Consider the following 24,186-nt stretch of genomic DNA (forward strand, 5'->3'; position numbering starts at 1 on the left):
TCTCTCTGACTGAATAGCATGACAGAAGGAAGCCCTTTTTTGCACAAGGTGTTTTAGGTCGTCTGCGGTAGGGGACTAGAAGGCGGAGGTGAGATAGGGTGGGCAACGAGACGTACTAGCGTGCAATGCTTTGGGTGTAGAGCAGAGGGAGGGTCTACTCCCTTTTCTTTAAGGGGATGCGGGGACAGTGGAGTTGGGACCCTGGGCAGTCAATCACAGACCAACACGCTAGCAGACTTGTTCACATCGAGGAGGCAGAAGAGCTGGAGTGGCATGCCACATAGTGGAAGCTTTCTTTTGGTTTTTCTTCCGACCCCTCCCCACCCCCCCCTCGTTGATAACTGACACGGGACACGGTCACAACTCGCGGGATCAACGGCAGGGGGAAGATCGGTCGTTGATCGCGCGCCCAGTTAAATAAAAAAGTAGCGTCCCCTGCTGCGCGTCCGCCCCCTTCGAACCCACGACCTCCCGCTTCGTAGCCCACAGTCTTAACCATTTGCCCTATCACAAGTTGCTGATAGCATTGCGACTTTGCGCAATCAAAAGCCTACCCCCCCTTGTTGCGTCGATCCGACGGCCCAAATCGCGCGCCCGGCCGTCCACTCGCCCCTGCCGTTGATCTCGCGAATTGGACTCCGTGTTATATATAAACGAGCCCCCCCCCCCCCCCCCCGAGTTGCCCATTGGAACTTCCACCCTCGACGTATGCAAAAGTGGAGGCCCTCACGTGCCACCTCCCAAAAGTCTCGCCCTTAGAAAAGCCTTCCACACACAAATTACCATCCACTCATGCAAAAGCAGATGCCACCCTTGGTTACTTTTCCAACTTTGGTGTGAACAGACGGGTGGTAGAAGAGACTGCCCTTTCTTTCTTCCACCTGGAGAGTCACTTTTGGGGATCATCTTCTGTTGCTTTGATGTGAACCCACCTAAGACTCAATAAGGGAACCAACATGGTTGAAGTTGGATATATTCATTAGCACTTTCTAAAACCAGAAGGGGGTACCAGCTGGAAACAATTTAAAAAAAACTCAAAATCTTAAGTGATGCAAGCACATGCCGAGATGTCACGTGAGAAATTGAAGGCGAAGGCAGTTGATGGGGGCCCATTTACCTCCTTCAAGTGTCTAGCCACACACGTGTGGAAGTGGTAGGTAGGCCGAGAGCACTCAGAGCAGACAAGCAAGTTCTCGAGAAGGCGGAGAGCAGCGAACGACGAGTGTGCCGTGGAGATGTGTAGGATTACCTTTTTTGTATTTATGTTGATGAATTGCAGACAACGAACTACATTGGGTGAAATGGGAAGTGCAGCGTCCATAGTTCAAAGAAATTTCCCGCAAGAGTTTGCACCCTCTCTGATCAGGGGAGTTTTTGGCTGGCACCCATACAAGGGCTGGTTGAGGCATGGAGCATTGGTTGAGGTGTGGAGCATCTACCAAGATTCCCCAATTGAAATAAACACGAGCCAGTAGGGGGTACCAACTGGAAACAATTCAAAAAAAACTCAGAATCTTAATTGATGCGAGCACATGCAGAGATGTCACGTGAGAAATTGAAGGCGAAGGTAGCTGATGGGGGCCCATTTACGTCCTTCAAGTGTCTAGCCACACACGTGTGGAAGTGGCAGGTAGGCCGAGAGCACTCAGAGCAGACAAGCGAGTTCTCGAGAGGGCGGAGAGCAGCGAACGACGAGTGTGCCGTGGAGATGTGTAGGATTACCTTTTTTATATTTATGTTGATGAATTGCAGACAACAAACTGCATTGGGTGAAATGGGTAGTGCAGCGTCCATAGTTCAAAGAACTTTCCCGTAAGAGTTCGCACCCTCTTTGATCAGGGGAGTTTTGGCTGGCACCCATACAAGGGCTGGTTGAGGCATGGAGCATTGGTTGAGGCGTGGAGCATCTACCAAGATTCCCCAATTGAAATAAACACGAGCCAGTAGTGTGTGTAGACAATGTTGGTTTTTAAAAAAATATTAAAGAGAATCTGACTACAAGAATTAATTAGGTTTAATAAGGTTGTATTAAACTTATAGAAGTGTGCCTTCCTTATAGTACGTGATGGCAAGGTGGCTGCTATTTCGAGCAGGCGAACTGCACAGGCCACACGTGGGACATGCATGGTCTCTCTCTCATGCATGCGAGCACCCAACTGAAGAGAGCTTCACATCTCTCTCTCTCTCTCTCTCTCTCTCTCTCTCTCTCTCTCTCCTCTAGCCTCAGAGTGATGCAAGGGGAAAGCTACACCTAGCTCTCTCTCGCCTTCTCTCACACAACATGTAGTATAGATGGTTACTCTCCCCTCAAAGTTAAGACGCCTTCTCTCACAGCTTGCATTAGGTAGAAGAAGTAAGTGGAGTGGGCAATAGACAGGCATGCGGGCGAGGTAGAGAGGTGAGAAAGATGCAGGAGGAGGGCGGGGAGATTAGCAAGGAAGATCCCAGTAGGGTTGGCGAGCAATTGCCAAAAAAAGAAAAAAACTTTTCCAGAGACAATAGGAACTTTGAAATTACAACACACACCCAACCCTCGTAGCTGGAGGCACACCAACTCGTAAGGTGGGATCATCCCGGCAAGAAGGCAGTCAACCATCATAAGGGAATAGCCCCTACGGGCTTAGAAAATGTCTTCCAGGTTGCCAAGGAGGGTTTGAACCCACAACCTTAGGCACATAGGCTATGACCCCTACTAACATACTACTACTACTCTCTCTCTCTCTCTCTCTCTCTCTCTCTCTCAAACTAGAATTCTTTTGATGATTCCTTAGAATTTGCCCCTCTCCTCTCACCTTAGCCTGTCATCACCAACCCCACGTGCTCATCCTCTCTCTCTCTCTCTCTCTCTCTCTCTCTCTCTCTCTCTCTCTCCCCCCCTGTGTGTGTGCGCGCCCGCGTGCGCGTCGCACTCAACCCATCGCTTCTTTGAGCCGATATCTCTCTCTCTCTCTCTCTCTCTCTCAATTGCCCACTACTCCACCCCCTTCGCCACTCCTTGGTAGCGCATTGTATCAATGATAGCAGACCTACTATTTATACACGAACTGAGTCGGTTATTAGCGCGAAGCTGTCTGAAGATTCTCGTTCCCCCACTGTTCTGCCACTTCTTTGAGACCCACCTGGTCGTCATCCGAGGGTTGAGGACTCCAACCCTCACTGGCGCGCTCCTAGGAATGGAAGATGCTTTCAACATCTCTCTTTATTCCCAATACTAAAAACAATAGCACCTAGGCCTACTCGAGTGGGGGAAGGGGGAGGGGAGATTTCCCAAGAAAGTCGTTTTCTTTAGAAAGGACCCACGCCTCTCTCGCAGTTGATTTATCTCGATCTCTCTCTCTCTCTTGCTGTGAGGCGTCTCTCCATCTTCACGACCGCCGCAGAGAGGTTCCCGTCCTTTTCTTTCGTTGGCCTGCTACCGGATCTTGTGAGCCTATTTCACCTTCTTCCACGTCGTCGGCGGGGGAGACTTCCCAACAGAGTCTTTTTCTTTAAAAAGGACCCAGGCCTCTCTTGCAGTTGAAGAAGCTCCATCGCTTTACCTCCTTGCTCTTGATCTCTTTCTTGATGTGAGGCGCCTCTCCATCTTCACGACAACAGACAGGTACCCTTCGTTTTCTTTTGTTGGCCTACTACCGGATCTTGTGAGCCTCTTTCACCTTCTTCCACGTCATCGCCGATTCTTTGACCTTGTTTTTGATGACGTCTTCTGACTAGTGATTGCTAACTGGTCTGATTGTTGCTCATCTTTTTTATTGTCTTCTTCTGCTGTCTTCAGGCACCGAGCATCAGGTGCCTTAGTCGGTGCTAGTCACTTCTCATTTGAGATCACCTTCAGGGACACGACATGTGTGCTAGGACTGCGTCTTTTGAGAAAATTGCAATTCCTTGCACTATTCAGCACATCCCGTGCTTGCTAATACAAACGGCAGCCTACAGTATCAACTTTCCAATTGTCATGGAGAATCTTACTCAGTTAGCTGAGTCGATTGGTAAGAAGCAACATTGTTATCAGATGAAGATCTTGATGACTCCTCACAACCGAGTTCTGGATTTCTTAGCGTGGTGGCTTTGGGAAATGTTGTGAGTTCTCAAACTATTTTTTATCTCAGTTGCTGCTTGAGGAGATGGTATATTAGTCTTGGGATCATCCTTTAGCTTTGATCTGAGTGAATCATTCACTATGTTCTTCGAGATGCTACCTCTTATTTTTAATTTCATAATTGTAAACTGTTTTCTTTGTCAGTATTCCTTGATAGGGTGCTGGGATGTCTGCTGTCTTGAGTAGCTTAACAAGTCATCCTGTCTTGGTATGTGCCATATAGTGCAAAAGGTGCATCGATGAAGCTTAAATCTGGTCCATCACAGCCTAAGTTAAGCACTTGTTCTATGATTTTTCAGCCCACTACTGGAGAAAGTGTTGCAACTAGGGTGCCTATTGTTGTTGATATGGAGCATGATGAAGGGATGGACAATGAGCAATTGGTTCTACAGATTGAGATTAACTCTCAACAAGTGATTGCATGTAAGTTTCCTATTTCTCACTCAAGTAATGGCTTCGTTATCTTTGCACATACGATTTTTTTTAATGTTCGAGGATCTAAATCATAAAGGCAGTCTATACTTAGCATAGAGACCTGTATATATCATCCATGCACTCACCACCCAAGCACACTGGCATACGCATTACATTTATCCCACATGGTCTTATTGCACATGTCCTTGTGTCTGATTTCTTCCATTTTTGATAAACTAAAGACAAACAAACTCTTCAATGAAGTAACTGCCATTCTTTATGTATAATAGTCGGAAAAATTCTTAGCTTGTTGGCAAGGTGGATCGGTTCTAGTTGGCCAAGCAACAAGCTTAATGCTTGCTGGCTGGATGCCATCCATGATCTTGGTCCATTTTTCAAAGTGGAACCCAAGTATTGTAGCATGCATGCTACTATGTAGTATACAAATGTATCTTGCTCTATATACGACAGCATTGAAATGTGTAGCTTTGGAAAAGTGATCTTTCACATTTACAAGGCATTGAGATGGTCAACATTTAATTGAGAAAGAGTACACGATGAAAAGGCAAATGAGGAATAACGTACAAAAATGTTATTTTTGGGACTTCACCCTCCCTGGATGCGAAAATTCCAGCAGTAGCCCAATACGTTGGCCTAACAACAACTTCTCTTTATTTGGCTGTGTGGTTTTTTTGGTTGAGTACAATGGGCTCTATACGTACTATACACAGCCTACAAAAATGATAAAATCTAGGGCTTAATTTGTTCATCCCTATATGTATATATTCCTGTCATGAAAATTAAATTCTCTTCAAAGTATTTTCCAACTTACTTTGGACAAATTAGTCTGGGGAATGTTGTTCAAAGCGTTTTTTCCGTACGCACTCTAGGTGCATCGTTTTTTTTTCTAGAGTTTTTATGCTTTTATATGTAGTTAATGTCTATAAAATGTTGAAAAAAGAAACCTCTTGGAAATTTTGTGTGTCACCCATTCATATAGTATCTCTTCTTCATTTATCTGTGTGTCTTTTGATTGTGTGTTTTATGTGAGTGTCTTAGCTCTTCCTATACTTTACAAGTTTGATCATGGCGACTTGTGTTTCACAACAAGAGGATGAAAAATCATGCCAGGAATACAAGAACTGGATGTGTTTGATGTCATAGATGCAATTGACCCACAACCTGATGATGACCAGTGTTGATTTAGGAGGCTCATCTCATCTAGAGATTACATTGAGGCATGTATCAAATCAGATGGGGATGAGGAAAAGGTCTGCTTGGATAGATCTGTGCCGTCAACAACAAGCTATATTCATTTCAACAAGGTGTACAAAATAGGATTTGCAAATAGAAGCATGATGGTCAATATGCCTCAGAATTATCTCCCGACAAAGGATAGCCCATGTGCCATGTTGAAGGCCATTCCAGCAATTCTGGAGTTAGCTCTTTACAGCGCACACCACCTAAAGACAACTTTCATGGACTCAACAGGAAGAGTGAAAGGATATGTTGGTTCAAGTTTTGTTGTATCCTCTTGCATTGGCGTAACTGCCAGACATTGTGTGCATAAGGATCACATGGCTCTCCAAAAAGTTCAGGAATGTGGAGGCTATTATGTCAAGACCAATACTTTTGACGGTATAGAAGGCTGGGAGGCTAGTTTGCTTGCAACATCCGGAAATTTGTCTTCAATGCAAGACATTGAGGGACTGTTTTTTGGAGGAGCCGATGTTGCTGTCCTTGCACTTACCAACCAACAAACATTTGCAACTTTTCTTTTGCCATGCTCACCTACCTTTGCTGTGATGATTGCACCTCTGGTTGTCCACTAGCTGATGTAAAGAAATCTGTGATTTTCTTCTTAGAGTGGATCTCTCTTGATGTCCTCAGCACGCTCTCTCTATGTCTACGCAGCTCAAGTAGAAACAATACGAGACATCTGTGATCCTCATATCGCATGACTCTAGAAGAGGGTCCAAAGTCCTCTCTGAACATACAATGGAAATGAGTCATAATCTCATAGTATACCGGGCAGTGACACATGTAGTGTAGCTCTATCTCTAGATCTATATGACATAATTGACATATCCTGGCCTCTTGGTACCTCAAAATCTGCTTGTCTTGACGTGAAGCTGATGCGTAGATGTGCGTATTTGACTAATAGCACACCGTATCCCATGAGATAAGTGTGTATCCATGTATCTGGGTCTCGTCACAAGGCCAACCTCTATAAGTTGGAGAAGATGCTCTTTATAGAAGGTCATCATTGTGCCCAACTCCAATGTTGCATGTATCCATGTGCTCTTGGTATCTAGCTCAATAAGATCTTGACGTATGAGTCTAGTGATCTCTGGTCGTGTAAGAGATAGGGAGGTGCATCCAAGGAATACTGGAACGGAGGCAATCTATCCATGATTGAAACCATGATGTCATCTGTCCATACCAACATGTTGTATCACCTTGCAACGCTAGGTGTCGAGATGACTCTAGGGCTAGCGGAGCATGACTATCTTTGGGAAGGTCCCATAAACTATGCACAAAGGATAGTGATCTAGTAAGTGCCTCGACTACAGAGGGGGCGGGTAGGGGGTGGGGGGGGCAGCTAGCTCGGCTTGAATAATCTCATGTGGTACTGAGGCCTTAGCCAAATCATCCAAGGGATCATAGACACTAGAGGTCTCTCCAGACATCTCCATCCATCAGGGCTACCATATTTGCCATGTCAGTCCACTGAAGGTCCCCATATATGAACTCCATAAAGCATAGTTGAAGCCACTAGAGTGTCAAAAAGCCATGGCTTTGTTCGGGGTTCCTGAAACTGAACCTGGGAGAAAATTCTCTCTAGTCCTCCCAAGGCTACATAGGCTCTTGTCAGTCTAGTCTCTGCTGCTCTCCTCAGAGAAAACACCGGTCCACTAAAGACTAACCCAAGATAGGTATATGCATCTTTCTACTCCACTATCTTGTGGCCATAAGTAAATGTGGGTACTGAACTCTTAACCCATTGCGGTGTGGTGTTAAACACCATGACCTTGGTTTTCCCAAGGTTAACAAACAATCCACTATCATGAGCAAATGTGTGCAAAGCATCCAAGTGACTCTGCATCCCCTCCAGAGACTCGAAAATCAACGTAATATCATCAACATGTAATAGTAGTGGGATCCATGTCCCCGCCAATTGTGCTCCTTTATCACCATCTCTCTCAATGTAGTCAGAAACCTCATCCACATACATGCCAAATATAGTAGGTGATAGTGGGCAGCCCTGTTTCACCCCGATAGTGGAAAAACCAACTCTAAAACTCCCTCTGAAGTGCGTACTTTCCCCATTACTAACCTGTGTAGAGCCATGATTCCCCAAATCAACTCTGTGGGTACTCCCATCTCTTGTTGTTTGACAATGACAATCCTCTCCAGTGGTTACGACTGTTGTGGACAAATGTAGATTTAAAACTCTACCATGCTACCAGATAAATTGTGTCCTCTCGTGCTAGGGGTGGAGTTTTTGGAGAACCTTGCTAAGCGTTTGAGGGTGCACTTTTGCGTACTGGTCCTCTCCATCGCCATAGTGGCCTACGAGGTTTGCATAGGATCAAGGACTTCACCCCTTGAGGCTGCGGTATCAGAGAACAAGCTAGACTATTGGCAAAGATAGTGCATTGTTCATTGTTCTTTGGTTGCATGTTGTCTAGTTGTTAGGTTATGTTTTGCTTAACTAGTCATATGTGACACGCAATTGGTGAGAGATATCTGCGCAGGCATGGCATACAAAGCAGCTATTGGTGTCATCATCTCACAATGATGGCATACATAGAAGCATAGTTATTGACATATTTATCATAAGTGGCACCAAAAAGATGTACGCGTTTAGCATTCATTTCTTGACTTTGTGTTGCACAAATGTAAGATGTTCTCTCAGCTAAGATGCGAGCCACTATTTGGAAAAAACTAGTACTAGACGCATAGTGGGAGTCATTTCATTGAATTGTGTTTGATCATAGGCTAACAGTTGGACGTGAGTGGTCAATAAGATGTTCTCTCAGCTAAGGTGTGAATCAACTCTTGGGAAGAAACTAGCACTAGGGGCTTTGTGGGAATCATCCCTCAATAGATGGCACTTGAGCTAGTCACCAGAGGTAGCAACGAGAGAGCATTTCATTCGGTCTGTGAACTTACGGCCAGACGATCTGACTTCACAATGAAAAGGAGTTACAAATCTTCTCACATCACCCACAACCCTAGTTAGCACTTCATCAAACTAACCAAAAAAAGCCAAATTATCCATTATATAAATAGACAAAACCAACTAATTTCTACCTTCTACTTGCGAGTTAACATCAACGATTTCTACAAGCAAATGCTATCTGATTGCAATCAAACTCAACATAGGAGATGTCTAGGATCTAAGGATCAAGTTTTTGGTCTGAGAATCTCATTAGAGCTAGAAAACATAGGGATGATTATTTGCTAACCCTAATTTTATTAAGGTCAATTCTGGCATCTAATGCTATTTAGAGCTTTGTCTAGTCGAGAGCTATCTAGCCCTATGCTTGAAATTTAGATACAATACCTAAAATGGTTAGAAACTCAATTTTAGCATCTAATGCTATCTAGAGATTTGTCTAGTGGAGAGCTATCTAGCCCTATGCTTGAAATTCGGATACAATTCCCAAAATGGTTAGAAACTCACCTTCTAGCTCTAAGATGAATGCACTACGCTCCAAATCATTCCAAGATGTTGTTGTTGATACAGAGAGCTCACTTTTGGGGTAGCACTTCTTGGTTAGTGAATGTTGCAAGCAGATGGAGATATATGAACTTCAGAGCTTGTAGGTAACACCTAAACCCTAAACCTTAAACCGTATATTTACAAGCTTAATGCAAAAATATACTTCACGTTATGGTTACCAGAAAAATATTTTATTTCCAAAAGACAAGATATTTTGGCGCAAATAGTGCCCTAGGGATAGTTGTAGCAATTTGTTGTCATCATCTGCAGAGCAGTCGCTATCCCTATCAATTCTCACTATCTAAATTCTTGTCATTTAAAGCCTTTGTTATCATCTTGAAACACTCCCTATCCCTATCATCTCTATCTAAATTATTCCCATCTAAAGCCCTTGTACCTAAATGGCCCATCTGAAATTAGTCGATATCTCTATATATGTTCTATATATGTGTGTCTATCTAGAAAACATATTTAGAACAAGTTTGCATGGCCTCTTTTGGATTTATATACATTATAAGGTTTCTACACATTATAATAATCAACAATAAACAAAGCGTGTGTTATTCTTGTTTCGTTCTCCTGTGTCGAGCTCTCTTTATCTCTCTCGTTTTTCTATGCACGCCCTACTCCAAGCCATGGCTATCCTCAGGCAGCATCCCCAATAGCTCCGTTGTGCCCAATTCCTGGTATCAGAGCTTGGTGCTCTCGGATTCTCGACCATTCCTTGTAGTGCAGATGAAGATGCAACCGTGGAACCGTCCCTTCCTAAGAAAACTTACCATGCTTTTACCTGCATCAAATCCCTGAGTTTCGGGCTCATCTGAAGCGCCCTGGGCTCATATGCCTTTTTTGTTTCTCCATCAAGCTTCGAATCCGCTCATGCAAGCTACTGTGTGCGCATCACAGTAGTGCAGGAAGATTATGCAGTGGTTTTTTGGAGTTTCCATGAAAGCCAGTTATTTCTTTTCATATCATATGTCTTATTTTAGCAATTGACCCACCCAATTTGGTCTTTAGTCTTTATACAAGCAGGTATTCCCACCTCAGGTATCCTCGACCCTGCAGTACGATACTCAGCATTGATAATCGGAAACATTTTTCAAACTGCTATTGCAAAGTATTGCTTCTACATGAGCAATTTCAAACACTTCCGACAAAGTAAGTTTTTTCGTTTTCTTTGGTGGTGAAATTGGTCGTTCAAGGCACAGCCTAGCAAAGTGTTGCTGGGAAACTGTGTAACGGATAACCAAGGAAATGTGCGGTGCTTTTGATGACTATCATACACAACAAAGAGTATCAAAATTATTGCAAAGACAATTGTTTGCAAAGCTTCTCGCTTCATGGTGATACCGAAGAAAGCAAAAGTATGACTCCAAAATCAAAGCAACAGAAGCAAGTTCGGATTGGTTTCTTCCAAACTCGATTTTTTGGCAGTATTCTTCAACTTCTTTTCAGTTTAATGATTCCAGCTAAAAGTCATGTTTTGTCATGTCGTCATAGGTCTGTCATGATTTTATCTATTGTCACTTATTATCATGCCAAACTTTTGTACGGGTTATAGACACTGCCACATATAAAGTGTTAAGACCACCCTTTCTTGTTTGGTCGAGTTCTGGTATGTCTCACACTGATAGTTGTTTGAGAGAAGTACACACACACACACACCTATGTTATTATCAAGGGGGGGAACTTCTACTCATGGTTTTAGGTGAATGAACTCTGGCATGGTCTGTCTGAAGTCCATTGTTAGTTGTTTGGACTTGAGCGGGGGTTGTTGGGTATTCAAGCCCAGTAGTGTCTTAGCTCATGGGTACAAGCCATAAAGCATGTAGGGAAAGTTCAGTTAGAGGTCAAGTTTGCATGGCCTCTTTTGGATTTATATACATTGTAAGGCTTCTACACATTATAATAATCAACAATATACAAAGTGTGTGTTATTCTTGTTTTGTTTTGCTGTGTCGAGCTCTCTTTGTCTCTCTCGTTTTTCAGTGCATGCCCTACTCCAAGCCATGGCTATCCTCGAGCAGCATCCCCCATCGCTCCGCTGTTCCCAACAAGGTATGGCCATAAGTTCAGAGACCGAATGAAATGCTCTCTCGTTGCTACCTATGGTGACTAGCTCCAAGTGCCATATCTACTGAGGGATGATTCCCACAAAGCCCCTAGTGCTAGTTTCTTCCCAAGAGTTGATTCACACCTTAGATGATAGAACATCTTATTGACCACTCACATCCAATTGTTAGCCTATGATCAAACACAATTCAATGAAATGACTCCCACAATGCATCTAGTACTAGTTTTTTCCAATCAGTTGCTCGCATCTTACATGAGAGAACATCTTACATTTGTGCAGCACAAAATCAAGCAATGAATGCTAAACTCGTACATATTTTTGGTGCCACTTATGATAAATATGTTTGAGAGGGCAGTGGTGCTAAGTCTCCGCCCAATCGTGCTATCTTATAGCCTCCCCCTAGTGTACACACTGTTCGGCCATGCCAGTGGCCTTGCCTGTAGGACCCATGTCCTTACATTCCCCCCTCCCCCCCCCTTGGAGAATCATTTTCGTCCTAAAAATGAGCGTAGGAAAATGTTTCTTAAGTGCACAGACATTCTCCCATGTAGAACCTTCTTCAGATCTATCTATCCATTTTACCAACACATGTCCTCTGACATGATGTATGGTGCAAAGCTCATGAGAATCTAAAATCTTTTCAGGGTCATGAGGAATGCTTGGTGGTTTGATAAGGTCAACTAACACACATGTGTCAATGACATTATCATTCTGTCCTAGCTGTTTTTGTAAATGGCTAACATGAAAAGCAGGATGAACTATGAGCGCTCTGGAAGAGCTAACTTATAGGCCACTTGACCTATGCATTTGAGAATGGTAAACGATCCACAATAGCATGGTGAAAAGCAACTCTTCCCATCTTCAGACTTTTTTAATGGTCCGAAACTTTGAGGAAAACCTTGTCTCCTTCTTCGAAAGTAGCAAGATGACGATGTTCATATGCGTACTTATTATATCGATCTTGAGCTTGCTTAACATTCTTCCGAGCAACTCGAAGCATGTCAAAATGGTCTTGGAGAAAATCCTTTGCTTGTTCTATCTTCTCCTTAGCCAACCCCACCGTAACGGGTGATCTAGGTTGAAATCCATATAAAAGCATAAATGGACTAAACCCTTTAGTCACATGCTTTGAAGTATTATAAGAAAATTCCAATATAGGTAAGTAGTCTTCCCAACTGGTTTGTTTCTTGCTAACGTACGCTCGTAGCATATCCTCTAGCACTTGATTAACTCTTTCGATTTGACCATCTGTTTTTGAATGATCAACCGTACTTAGATTAAGTTTAGTTTCCAACTTTTGGAACACCGCTCTCTAGAAGTGATTATCAAACTTTTAATCTGTGTCACTAATGATACTAGTTGGAAGACCGCAGAGTTTATATATATGCTCTACAAATAGCCGTGCTAAATTTGATGTCTTACTCGTAGTTTTAGTGGGAATGAATCGACCCATCTTTGTGAGACGGTCTACAATTACCCATATGGCATCATGGCCACGATTTGTAGTAGGTAGTCATACTACAAAATCCATAGAGATACTCTCCTCCCACTTACCTTGTGGAATCTCTAAAGGATGTAAAATGACACCTACCTTGAGGCTTTCTACGTTATTAACTTGGCACTATTGGCAATTTAGTACGTACTCTTGAGCATCATGATGTAAGCCCGGCCAATAAAATTATCGTCGAACTAAGGCATACGTCTTACAAATACCTAGATGACAGCACTTGGACTATCATGACACTCAAATAAGATTTGGTGCCTAGTGTCTGAATCCTTTGGCACACATACTCTACTCTTGTGGAGTAAGTAGCCATCATCAATGGAAAAATTCTTCCATTGCTTAAGCTCTTCGTAAGTAGGGGTGGAGCTCTGTGTGTTGGAGTTTTTATCTTCGTGTGTAGATACACATTGAGCTAGTTGTACAGAGACATGTGAGTGTAAGGGATCCCTTTTTAAAATTGCACTCCACACTTTAGCATATGATTGATCTTGTGCACACTTGCCACGTAATGACTCCAAAAATCAACTCTTTATTTTCGTGAAAGCAAGTGAATTAATCTGAGACATCCAACTTAGTGCATCCGCTACTACATTATGTCGCCCCTTGTGATATCATAGCTTACAATCATAATCTTGAAGGATTTTTGCCTATCTAGCTTTAAGGCCCTTCAAGTCCGTTTGAGTAGTAAACCATTTGATACTCTCATGGTAAAAAACTACTTCAAACTTGGCACCATATAAATATTGTCGCCACTTTCGTAAAGCGCGAATTATGGCGTAGAGCTCTCTCTCATAGACATAATAATTTTGTTGAGATCTATCTAACTTTTTACTTTTAAAGGCTATAGGTCTTCCCTCCTGGAGAAGTGCCGCACCAATTGCTTTATCACTAGCATCATTCTCTACCACAAACGGTTTAAGTGCGTCAACGATTTGTAGGATGGAAGCAGCGGCTATAGCTCCCTTGAGCTATTCAAAACTACGTTTTTGGGCTTCTTCCCAAGAAAAGGTCTTACCTTTTGCTTTAAGTTGATCTATCAAAGGAACAACAATTTTGGCATAATCACGGATATACTGTCGATAAAATCCAGCCATGCCTAAGAATATGTGAAGGTCCTCAACTGTGTTAGGATGTGGCCAAAGAATGGCAATGACCTTGTTAGTGTCCATTTTGATGCCAGAATAAGAGATCACCTGACCAAGATAATGTATCTATGTTTTAAAGAAATCACACTTTGCTTAGCATACAACATGTGAGCTCGTAGCTGTTCGAACACTAAGTTGTAAGTGTTCTATGTGTTCATCTTCAGTGTTACTGTAAATGAGAATGTCATAAAAAAAAATTCCAAGATAGGGATGTAAGACACAATCCATGAGTGTCATAAATGTAGCTCGAGCATTGGTTAAACCAAAAGGCATAACCAAAAATTCAAAATGCCCAAACCGTGTTCTAAAGGCAGTTTTGGAGATATCTTGCAAAAGGATACGCATATTGCATTGCTGGCAAGCATAATCAAGTAGCTAATGCACTCTCAAGACGGCCGAGAGTGAATGCGGTTTCCATAGCAACTCACAATGATCTATCTTCAATGATAGATGAGTATGCTATTGATCCCGATTTTAGAGATGTGATTTCAGCCCTTGCATTAGGGAAGAAAGAAGAACCATTTACCTTACAAGATGGTTATCTTCTCTATGGCAATAGACTATGCGTTACTAACTCACTACGTGAAAAAGTAATGTATGAATCTCATGCTCCACCTTATGCTGGGCATAGAGGGATTCAGTCTACCTTAAAGGGAATTGAAACATATTTCTATTGGCCTACCACGAAAGTGAACATACAAGAGTATGTTTCTAAATGTGTGGTATGCCAAAAGACAAAATTTGACAGAGGGAAGCAACTTGGATTGCTTCAACCCTTGCCAATCCCTAATTCACCATGGGAGAGCATATCCATGGATTTTATCTTTGGATTGCCTAAGTCTATCCATGGGAATACGGGAATATGGACGATAGTAGACAGGTTCAGCAAACAAGCTCATTTTATACCTTTCAAAAAGACTATCAAAGCCCATCAAATGGCAACCCTCTTCATTTCACAAATTTTCAAGTGCCATGGCTTGCCAATGTCCATAGTGTCGGATAGAGATCCTAGAATGACCAGTAATTTCTGGAAGGGTCTCTTTGAGAATTTAGGAACAAGGCTAAACTTCTCTTCGGCCTACCATCCACAAACGGATGGCCAAAGTGAAATAGCTAACCTAACAATTCTCGATCTACTAAAAACCTATGTAACGGAAGTAGATCAAAGATCCCAATGGGAGAAGTACTTACCCTTAGTGGAGTATGCTTACAATAACACTGTACATACTTCCACGGGAAAAGCACCTTTTGAGGTAATTGAGGGAAGATCAAAAAGTCGCTTGCTACTTAAGGTATATGGGAAGATCTTCGCTGCAGATGAGTATAGCGGAGACCTACACGAATATTTTCAAAAGATTAAGGATGCTATCTCTATCTCACAGCAAAGGCAAAAGGCTGCTGCTGACAAGCACAAAAGAGCCCAAGCCTTTAAAGAAAACAATTGGGTCTTGTTAAAGTTTCCCAAGGCTCGATTAAGGCACACAACGGGCAAGAATCCTACGGGCCACCAAAAGTACTATGCTAAACTAGCAAAAAGGTACTATGGTCCGTTTTAGATTCTTAGGCCAATCAATGAGATGGCCTATCAACTCAAGTTGCCCAATCATTGGCTCATACACAATGCTTTTCATGTGAGCCTATTAAAGCCTTACAAAGGAGAGCCACCTCAAGAACCAACTATTGAAGACCCACTGGAGATCGAGCACCAAGAGGAGGTGCTACAGCCCGAGTCCATTCTCTGACATGAAGACAAGGTACTAAGAGGCGGTAAGACTATCCGACGATATCTTATTAAGTTTAGGGTGAAAGCATGTTAACCTGTCGCGCTTTTTGTGCTAGTTAGCAGTTTCAAGTTAGCACATCTTCGAAAAGTTGGGCGTCCGGTAAATTTTTTACAAATAATATCAAAATTTGTCGGAGGTTGTACAATTGGATTCCTTGTTTCAAGTGCTTTTTATTGATATATCATATGTCATAGATCTTGGAGATGTAGCTCAAGTTATTGTACTAGTTAGCATATGTCAAAATTGTGCTAGTTAGCATTGTCCGGGACATGAAAAAGCATGACAGGTTAACATGCTTTCACCCTTTAAGAATTATCCTTTTGAAGATGCTAGATGGATGCAAGGCATATAATTAAAAGATAACCTAAACCTTGTCAATGCTTACAATGCTTCCCAATGAGTAAGCAAATGTACAAAATGTTAAAAATGAACAAAGTTTTTGTCTTATGAGACTCTCTTTTTCTTTATTGTGCACAAAAATGATGTAGTATGCTTGCTTAGATCAAGTTTGTGGAGACGACGTCTCCCAAACACCAAGTAGAGCTTGTCACTCTACTAAGGAAGATTGATAGGACGTATGTGCAACAATGGGCTAAAAAGACCCTAAGGTTTAGCCCATTAAGACTTCCAAAATGCTAAGGTTCCAAAATTCAAAGGTTGTGTCCAAATGGTTAAAGCTTAGGGGGAATTGGATGCTTTGTGTGCTCTCCAAAGTCAATGCATATCCCTACATGGGAGGGGGCGAGCCCTTCTTCTAGGGGATGAGAGAGAAAGCCACACACACACACACACACACAGAGGCTCCCTTTACACAAAGGGAATCAGGAACACATGTCAGCTCCCTAGGCCAGATGCCCACAAGGTGTGCCCAGTTTCTAGTTTCTATTGGATGACCCTTGAAGTGGACCAATGAGAATTAAGTTAGAGTAATTCTAGTTTAATTAATTTAAAAACATTTAATAAAAGAAACCAATGAGAATTAAGTCTCCTAGAAGACTATTGGGCAGTCTTCCAAGGGGTTCAATGAGCATTCAGGAGCCCAATGGCTTGCCTGATTCCTATTGGTCAAGAGGCAAAGGGGTCCAATGAGAGTTTAGTTTAATTATTTAATTACCTAAAGCTCTCACAAAAGGGGAAAGGGGAACACATGTCAGAAGGCTATCACTTATGCTGCTTAATTGTCATTGGCTTGACCTGGGGAGAGCCAATGAGGGCTCAGCAAGAGCAAATAGCAAGAGGGCTCGCCCAAGAGAGGGAGGGGGCTGATTTTTGCAAGGCATTATCACACACACACTCACACAATCTCATGTGTGAAGAAAGAGAAGACTATCTCTTCTCAAGCTTTAATGGAGAGCTCATCACCAACTCCAAGCTTGTGAGATAGAAGCCTACATCAACACACTTTTGGCTTGTGGATGCAAATCCAACCAAGACCCAAGCTTCAATGCATGCTCATCTCCTCTATCGCGGCTAATTACTAAGCTAAAGCTATCCTTATATGAGTGATTATGTGAGGAGAGGTACATCTTTCTCGTAAGATACTCCTTCTTCCTCTCAATCTACTCTCATACCCTGCTAGCTCTCACCATCTTCGAAGGTGTGTGAGGTCTTGGGTCTGAGAACGGGGATAATTAAAGTTGTGTTTGTTAAGTGTTTTGCTTAGTGCATGAAGCTTTCATCTTCATTGCACTAGCTAGTCTTGAAGGAACACAAAGAATTGTATTGTACAATGTCTCTCTTGATGGGAGAAACCATAATACAAAGCCTTTTGGAGGGGGGACCGGCTCCATGCAAATCCGGTCCTCAACTATTGTCAATAGCTTAATTTCTCTCTTTTGAAAGTATTGTTGATGCTATCTAACTAGGTGTTATGCTTTTTGTTTCTCTCTCCACCCAAGCACTCTTGTATTTCTCATTAGGAATCTATGCTAATGAAATGCCTACTATGTTCATGCTAATTTCCACTACACATAAGTGTTTAGACCATTAAATGTTACAGCACGTCTTCCCCCATCAGGAACTTCCCTGAATTTTAAACTTTGGTGATATTTCAGGTTACTTATACAAGCCCTTGTGGCAGAAGAACCTTGGTGATATTTCAGGTTACTTATACAAGCCCTTGTGGCAGAAGAACTCTCACCAAAGTAGATCCGGACAATGGATTCATCTACATACACTGTCTCTTTCACAATGTACTCCTCGATTGGATTCAACCAAAAAATATTTTTTGTGAGTGTTTTGATCTATTTTTTGGTAATCACAAATTACTCGACAATATACTCATAGGATGGAAGTATCAACATACCATAAAGAGGTTAATTTATAGTAATAACTTTCTTCGGCAGGATTCTGTTCCCCATTGTACATGCTTTCAATTTACCATCTTTTGCAAGAATTTTGAGGCTTATGGTAACCATGTTTGCACGTGTGATCTTAGCATTATTGAAAATACTAAAATACATAGAATTTTGATCAAAGAGCTCAATCATATACCTAACTTTCTCAAAAAACCCTACTTTGCTCTATCAGCTATACTAAGCTGTCTCATTGACCTTGTCAGTGCTCTCCAGCTAGAGATGACAGTCCTACCGGACTCAAGGGAAGTTGTGAAGAAATGCTTCCTTCAAAAAGTATCACAACCACCTAGAAAATGGTTATCCTCTCATGATTCCTGGCTTACATCTCAGCTAACTTTTAATTTTCAAAAGATCTCTGATAAATAGTTTGTTATCGGGCTTGACAAAAGATCTAACTGTCCCACTATTATATGCAAATACCTTGCTTGGAAGTCCGCTCGTAATTGAGTATCTGGTAAGGAATTCTGTAATATTAAATCTCCACTACAAACAGTTACCAATAAGATTGCTAAACACTTAGGGAATCTAGGCTACTCTGGTTTGAACACTAAGTTACCTGTATTATTTTCCACTTATAAAATTCATAAGCATAAGTTTAGAATATTACCAAGAATATTACATTTTGCCTTGACCTTATACTATCCGAATTTGAGCTTATTTGTCCCACTAAATAGAAAATCTGCCAGGACTTCTTACATATTTAATACAATCCCTTTTGGCTTACAAAAAACTCTACAGAAGTCTCGCTGAATCTTACTCATCAAATCTTCCACATTTTTACTGCTGACATTACACAATGTTACGAAAACATTCCCCTTAAAGGGAATCTTGGTCTTAACACTAGACTTGTAATGAGCCACAAAACTGGCTAAAGCCACAAAAATGGCTCACATCAGGATTCTAGTAAATGAAACATAACTTTTTTATATGACATCAAAAGTTCATGAAACTTATTGATTATGGGTTCAAGATATGAAAAAGATTTCTCAATACACAATTTACATGAAAATCTCAAAAATAAAAAATTTACTTTTCTAAAATTAGTAATTTCTATGTGAAACTGCACTTCAACACTTAACTTGGAGAAGAAAAAACGTTGGCAGTCTTTGTATATGGGTTAAAAAAGCTTGGTACATCTATCACATACCTATTGAGGGATTTTTCAAAGAAGTTTGGTCCTGCTTAACAATGATTTTTATTTACTTTCAAAAGAAAATAGAGAAATTTTGTCCATTTGTGCAAATTAGTTGTAGAAGATGGCAATGGAAAGACACCTTTAGACCTTCAATTAGTGCTGTACTATTTTTTAGCAACTGATATTGAGTGTTGGTCATAACTTTTTGAAACCATTTTCTATTTAGATAACTAACATTGTGTTGAGAATTTTTTTACAAAAGTCTCTAAAAGCCACAAAAGTGACTGATTTTTTTGCAGGACTAGTGTTAAGACTATTCTTGCCAAGGTGATTAAAATGGCTTTCTCTAATGCTAAAAAGAAGAAAATCTTTTACATCTCTTTCCAAAAAACCCATGTGGATAAACATATCTCACTCCTTATACTCCTTACACTTTAATGAAGCTAAGCTTTGCCCTTACATCTCTTGGCTGTCATGTAACTTCATTATAGTTTCAGGTAGTGTTTGCTTTAACCAATCCCTAGGCATCCCCATGGGATTCTCATGCTCTCCACATATGTGTAATATTTACCTTGCTTTTTTTAAAAATACAAGTGGTGTCTCAAAACTATGGAATCATACAAAAATAAGCTTTCACAGTTCAGACATACCTATAGATATACGGATGACTTACTTAGTGTCAACAATAGAGGCTTCCTCAAAGAAACTTGTCTGACTTACCCTCACTGCCTTAAAATTGAACCCACTTCTCTCCACGAGATCAACACACCCAATGGGGCTTTTTGCACATTAGTCCAATTCCTTAACCTTTCTATCTCCCTTCATATCCCATCTGAGGACCTAAGGTTTGTGTGGAAAAGGAATCTCTTGAAACTACCACTTGTAGAATTCATAAAAAAGAATAGCAATAGGCTTCAAAAGACTGCTATTAGTGATGTATCAATGTATTACACTTAATTTGCTACTCTTGCTCTAACTCTTTTCTTGCTTGGGAGGAGGTTTATCTACTAATCAAAAAGCATTGCCTTAACGGGTTTACTAGAAATCAGATCTGTAACACTATTACACAGGCTCTCACCCAGCATAGTTGGCCTAGGTTACACTTTAAACAAGAGAATCTCATTTCTCTAATTAGGTACTAGGCCCATACACAATGGGCCTACTACCAATCCATTGTGTATGGCGCCTAGGTTAGGGAGGATACACACACACACACACATAGACTCATTGTGTTACTTTAGTACTCTTGGTCCTTTTTTAGCTTAATTTTTAAAAAAGGGGGACCACACATAAACCTAGCCCTTCGATCGAGACCTGTTAGGGATGGTTTTTGTATGGCAATGATAATTACACACACACACACACACACACACACACACACACACACTCTGGGTTATTGAATTAGTTCTTGACCTATTTTCTCTTATATAAAGAGAGCTTCAAAATATTTTTTAAGCCTCCACTATGAGATTTAAAACCCTTCATTAAAAATAAAAAGCCTGAAAAGGCGTTGGCTAGATGGACTACACACACTCCACCTCACTTTTGAGGGAGCTCCCGAGCTTACCTCCTAGGTCTTTTACTAAAAACCACATCCTATAGGTGCTACTACCGGGTATAGCCCGTTGGTACAGCCAAATGCTGTCGACGGTAGAAGATGGCCCATGCAGTGATATATATGCAAGTTGGTGCATGGTATGGTGGTAGTGCGGCTATGAAGTGTGGCTGCAGCGAGGTGGATGTGGAAATGTATGTTTGATGTGGCTTTTTAGGTCGATGGTACGCTGACAAGTGCTAAATTGGATGGTGTCCTCATGTGTCCAAAGTGATGGTTTTGTGTGCCGAAATGTGATGCTTGATGTGCTCTAGAAGCTGGTCCAAACGGCTCGTCAAACGGGGCCCGGATGTGCGAGATATGGCAAGTTGAAGTGGGATGCATTTGCAGATTCTCGTTGAATTGGGCGGGCACAGGTGGTTGGTCAAGGCGGGTGTGAAATGATACACGAGAAGTGCTCCAGTTGTGAAGCATGCCGGTCTTTTCGGATTGCCATTCGGAGCTCAGACGAGCAAGTTATGGCCTGAGGAATATTTGTCGGGGTCGGATATGTGCTCATCGATAGGCGTGCCGACATGAGTTTTTTGAGCTTGCTAGAGTTCTAGAAAGTGGCATGCGATATGGAAATTCAACCGGAGTTTAAGGCTCGCTGATTGGAGTTATGGGCATTGAGATGGGCCCAGTTCAAGTTGGCAGGCGGTTACGATGAGAAGAGATCGGATGTTTTTTTTCCATGTTTGGACATGTTTTTCGAGGCTAGCGTGACATCGAGTGGTGGACAAGGGTTGGAATTCCGAATCAGCACGATGAAATTCTCATGTGGCGTGACTGGAAGAAACTCATATGACGAATTTGAGCACGCGAAGCACCGCATCATGGAAAACTTATGTCAAAACTCTACCTTGGTTATCAATTGTAAAGTTAAAGAGTGATGGCTGGAGTTTGGGGAAAAGAAAAGGGCAAGACTCAAAAGATAAGGGGGAGAAAGAAAAGTTTTTTTGGAAAAAAGAAAGCCAAGAAGCAGTGAAGGCGGAGCTACTGCTGGTTTTTCGTTTTTTAGTAAGTGGGGAAAAGGAAGAGAAGAGGAGAGGCAACGGGCTTCGAGAGAGGGAGGGTTTTTTTTCGTCTTGCTTGGGGGAATTGAGAAGGAGGAAGAAGGAGACCTTCATGTGCATGTACTCGGCGATCAAAGCCGGCACGCAAGGTGTGGTCTGTGAAGCGGCTCGAAAGAGCAAAGGCCTTGCAGGAGAGGTAGCTGGTGAAGGCTACGAAGATGAAAAGCTGCGGCCGAAGTGAAGCCAAAGGTGAATTTTCTCATCGAGGCGTGTGCTGACGAATTCATTTTGTCGAGGGAGGTGTGTTCCCCTCTGTATGAAGTGGCGATGGCCATGGTGTAGCCTTGAGCACGGTTCATGGAGTTTGTACATGGTTTCTGGTTTGAAGGAGAAGCTGTCATTGTCGATTTTGGCGTCGTCTTTCCCCCCGTCCCCCCTTTCTTCTTTGCTCGTCTCCAAGGTGTGCAGTGCCGGTGTGTGAGCGTCTCCCTAACGTGTAGATATTTGCGTGATTTGGAGTTATGGCGACCTCCCTCCCTGGTTTATTTAAAGGTGAGGGTGCATCTCTGGCCCTCACTTAGTTTTGGCTGTACTCTGCTTGAAACTAGTTACTGCATTTCTAATGCAAATCATGGAGCTCTCTACTCAAGTTACTGAGGTCGGTCAATGGTATTTCTTGCTTTACTTATTGCATACTTAGGATTTTTTTCCGCATGGGTTTAACACTCTGTAAAGAAGATGCTTTGTTAGAAAATATGGTGGTCTTCTCCTGCAAACTTTATGGGGGTTATTCCGCGTTGTGTGATTACCAAAAGGTGCACTAAAATAACTGTTTATGCTAAAAAATCCACTCTATGGCCGGTGGTCAGAGCATGTGGATGATTAGGAGTGTTGTTTTTTTCTACCCTAGTAACCACTAGAAATTGGGATATTTATTACTTGTCTTGCTTACTAATCTCTATTGCAATGGTAGGCGATATTGTGCCTTGATTAAGTATTACTGTGTTGGGTTTTAAAAAAAAAAAACACTTGATGATAAAAAAAGGGTGGTGTGTGGTGCTCTACCCTCCGCACACCAGTTTATTAGTTGTTTTGGCCGAATTGCTTATTGTCATGATTTTGGAACCTGGCTCATAATGGCCGCAATGGCGTAATCATGACGTAACTTAGTGGCTATGGCAATATAGCGGTTATTGTTTGAATGAAAGGGTTTTTTGGTTGCATATCATATTTTTTGTTGGTATCTTCTGGTTGCATATAATATAGTTCTCACTGAGGACTTGACAATATGGGATGCTGCTGTCTGCGTTTGACTGGTTTTATAAAAAAACAGAATGGGGTTATATATTACTTTTGCTTCACCTTGGTAAGCTAAGCTACGGAAAATGCATTAGGTTACGACCGTTTGTGATTGTTCCCTAACTCGGGCCAATATACTGTGTTTTGCATTGGCATGTAGTTTTGTAAATGCAAAGAGATAAGAAATTCACCCTATGGGTTTTGGAAGGTTCTTTTCTTTTGGGTATCCAGGTTACACACTATGGTTGTTCATGGTCTTTTCTTCAGAAATGAAGAGATATACATTACAGTTATTTTGCATGTACTCAGGAGGATGTTACTCATGTGATAGCTTTGGATATTATTATGGAACTAGCACTTTAAACATAGTTTAACATTTTCTCTAAAAACTTCAAGGTTCGGAGTATGGCTTGGTTTTTTTTAGCAACATTCCTTGTTACTTGGATTGATCAAAGAGATGTATATGGTAAAAGATGGATGTTTTGGAATCCATTTCACTATGATAGATATCTAACCTAAAAACGAGTTTTAACAAGCTTGTTATTGTAAATTGGAAATTTTTCCTTTGGTGGAGCTTTCAGAACTGATAAAATTGTTAGAAATAGATGAAGGGGAGATTCAGACACTTGGATTAGAAGGGGTGATGGCCTTCTAATCAAAATGATACTCTTTTACTAAAATCTTTGGGATTCCTAAAAAATAAGCGAAATCACAATTTTTTGGACTAAATTTGTAAAGGTTTTAAAACGTTTGTAAGATGGACATGGATAACAACTGGAATAGTCCATTGATACTTGTAAAATACATCCAAAGCTAATTGGATTGTTGTTTTGTTTGGATGGATGCAGGTAAGGACTCTATCTTATCTTGGAAGGTTTTTTTTTACTTTGACAAGCCGTCCTACACTGGATAGAACACTCACTTATGATTTGGGAAGTTCTTTTACTATCTATATACTGAAAGGGGATCTCTTTCTTACAAACATTGTACTTAAATGATTCTAATACTGAGTTATTTTTGTACTTGTTTATTCTTT

General features: G+C 41.5%; 1 protein-coding gene across 4 annotated transcripts; it reads left to right on the forward strand.

Moving 5' to 3' along the window:
• Positions 1-3,194: 3,194 nt before the first annotated feature.
• LOC147425078 (dynamin-2B-like) lies at positions 3,195-24,186 on the forward strand. 4 transcript variants are annotated; one of them, XM_086500461.1, is made up of 6 exons: positions 3,257-3,601; positions 3,776-4,080; positions 4,244-4,307; positions 4,399-4,522; positions 17,804-17,978; positions 23,999-24,186. In XM_086500461.1, exons 3-6 carry the CDS (start codon positions 4,266-4,268, stop codon positions 24,000-24,002), a joined length of 345 nt encoding a protein of 114 aa, XP_086356587.1. In that variant the 5' UTR covers positions 3,257-3,601; positions 3,776-4,080; positions 4,244-4,265; the 3' UTR covers positions 24,003-24,186. The 4 variants fall into 4 exon arrangements, with proteins under 4 accessions (XP_086356584.1, XP_086356587.1, XP_086356588.1 ...); XM_086500462.1 differs by lacking the exon at positions 17,804-17,978 and having other exon boundaries at positions 3,277-3,601; XM_086500458.1 differs by lacking the exons at positions 4,244-4,307; positions 17,804-17,978; positions 23,999-24,186 and adding an exon at positions 5,721-7,038 and having other exon boundaries at positions 3,195-3,601.

Source organism: Adiantum capillus-veneris, chromosome 25, assembly GCF_014529385.1.
Source record: "Adiantum capillus-veneris isolate H3 chromosome 25, ASM1452938v2, whole genome shotgun sequence".
Taxonomy (NCBI): domain Eukaryota; kingdom Viridiplantae; phylum Streptophyta; class Polypodiopsida; order Polypodiales; family Pteridaceae; genus Adiantum; species Adiantum capillus-veneris.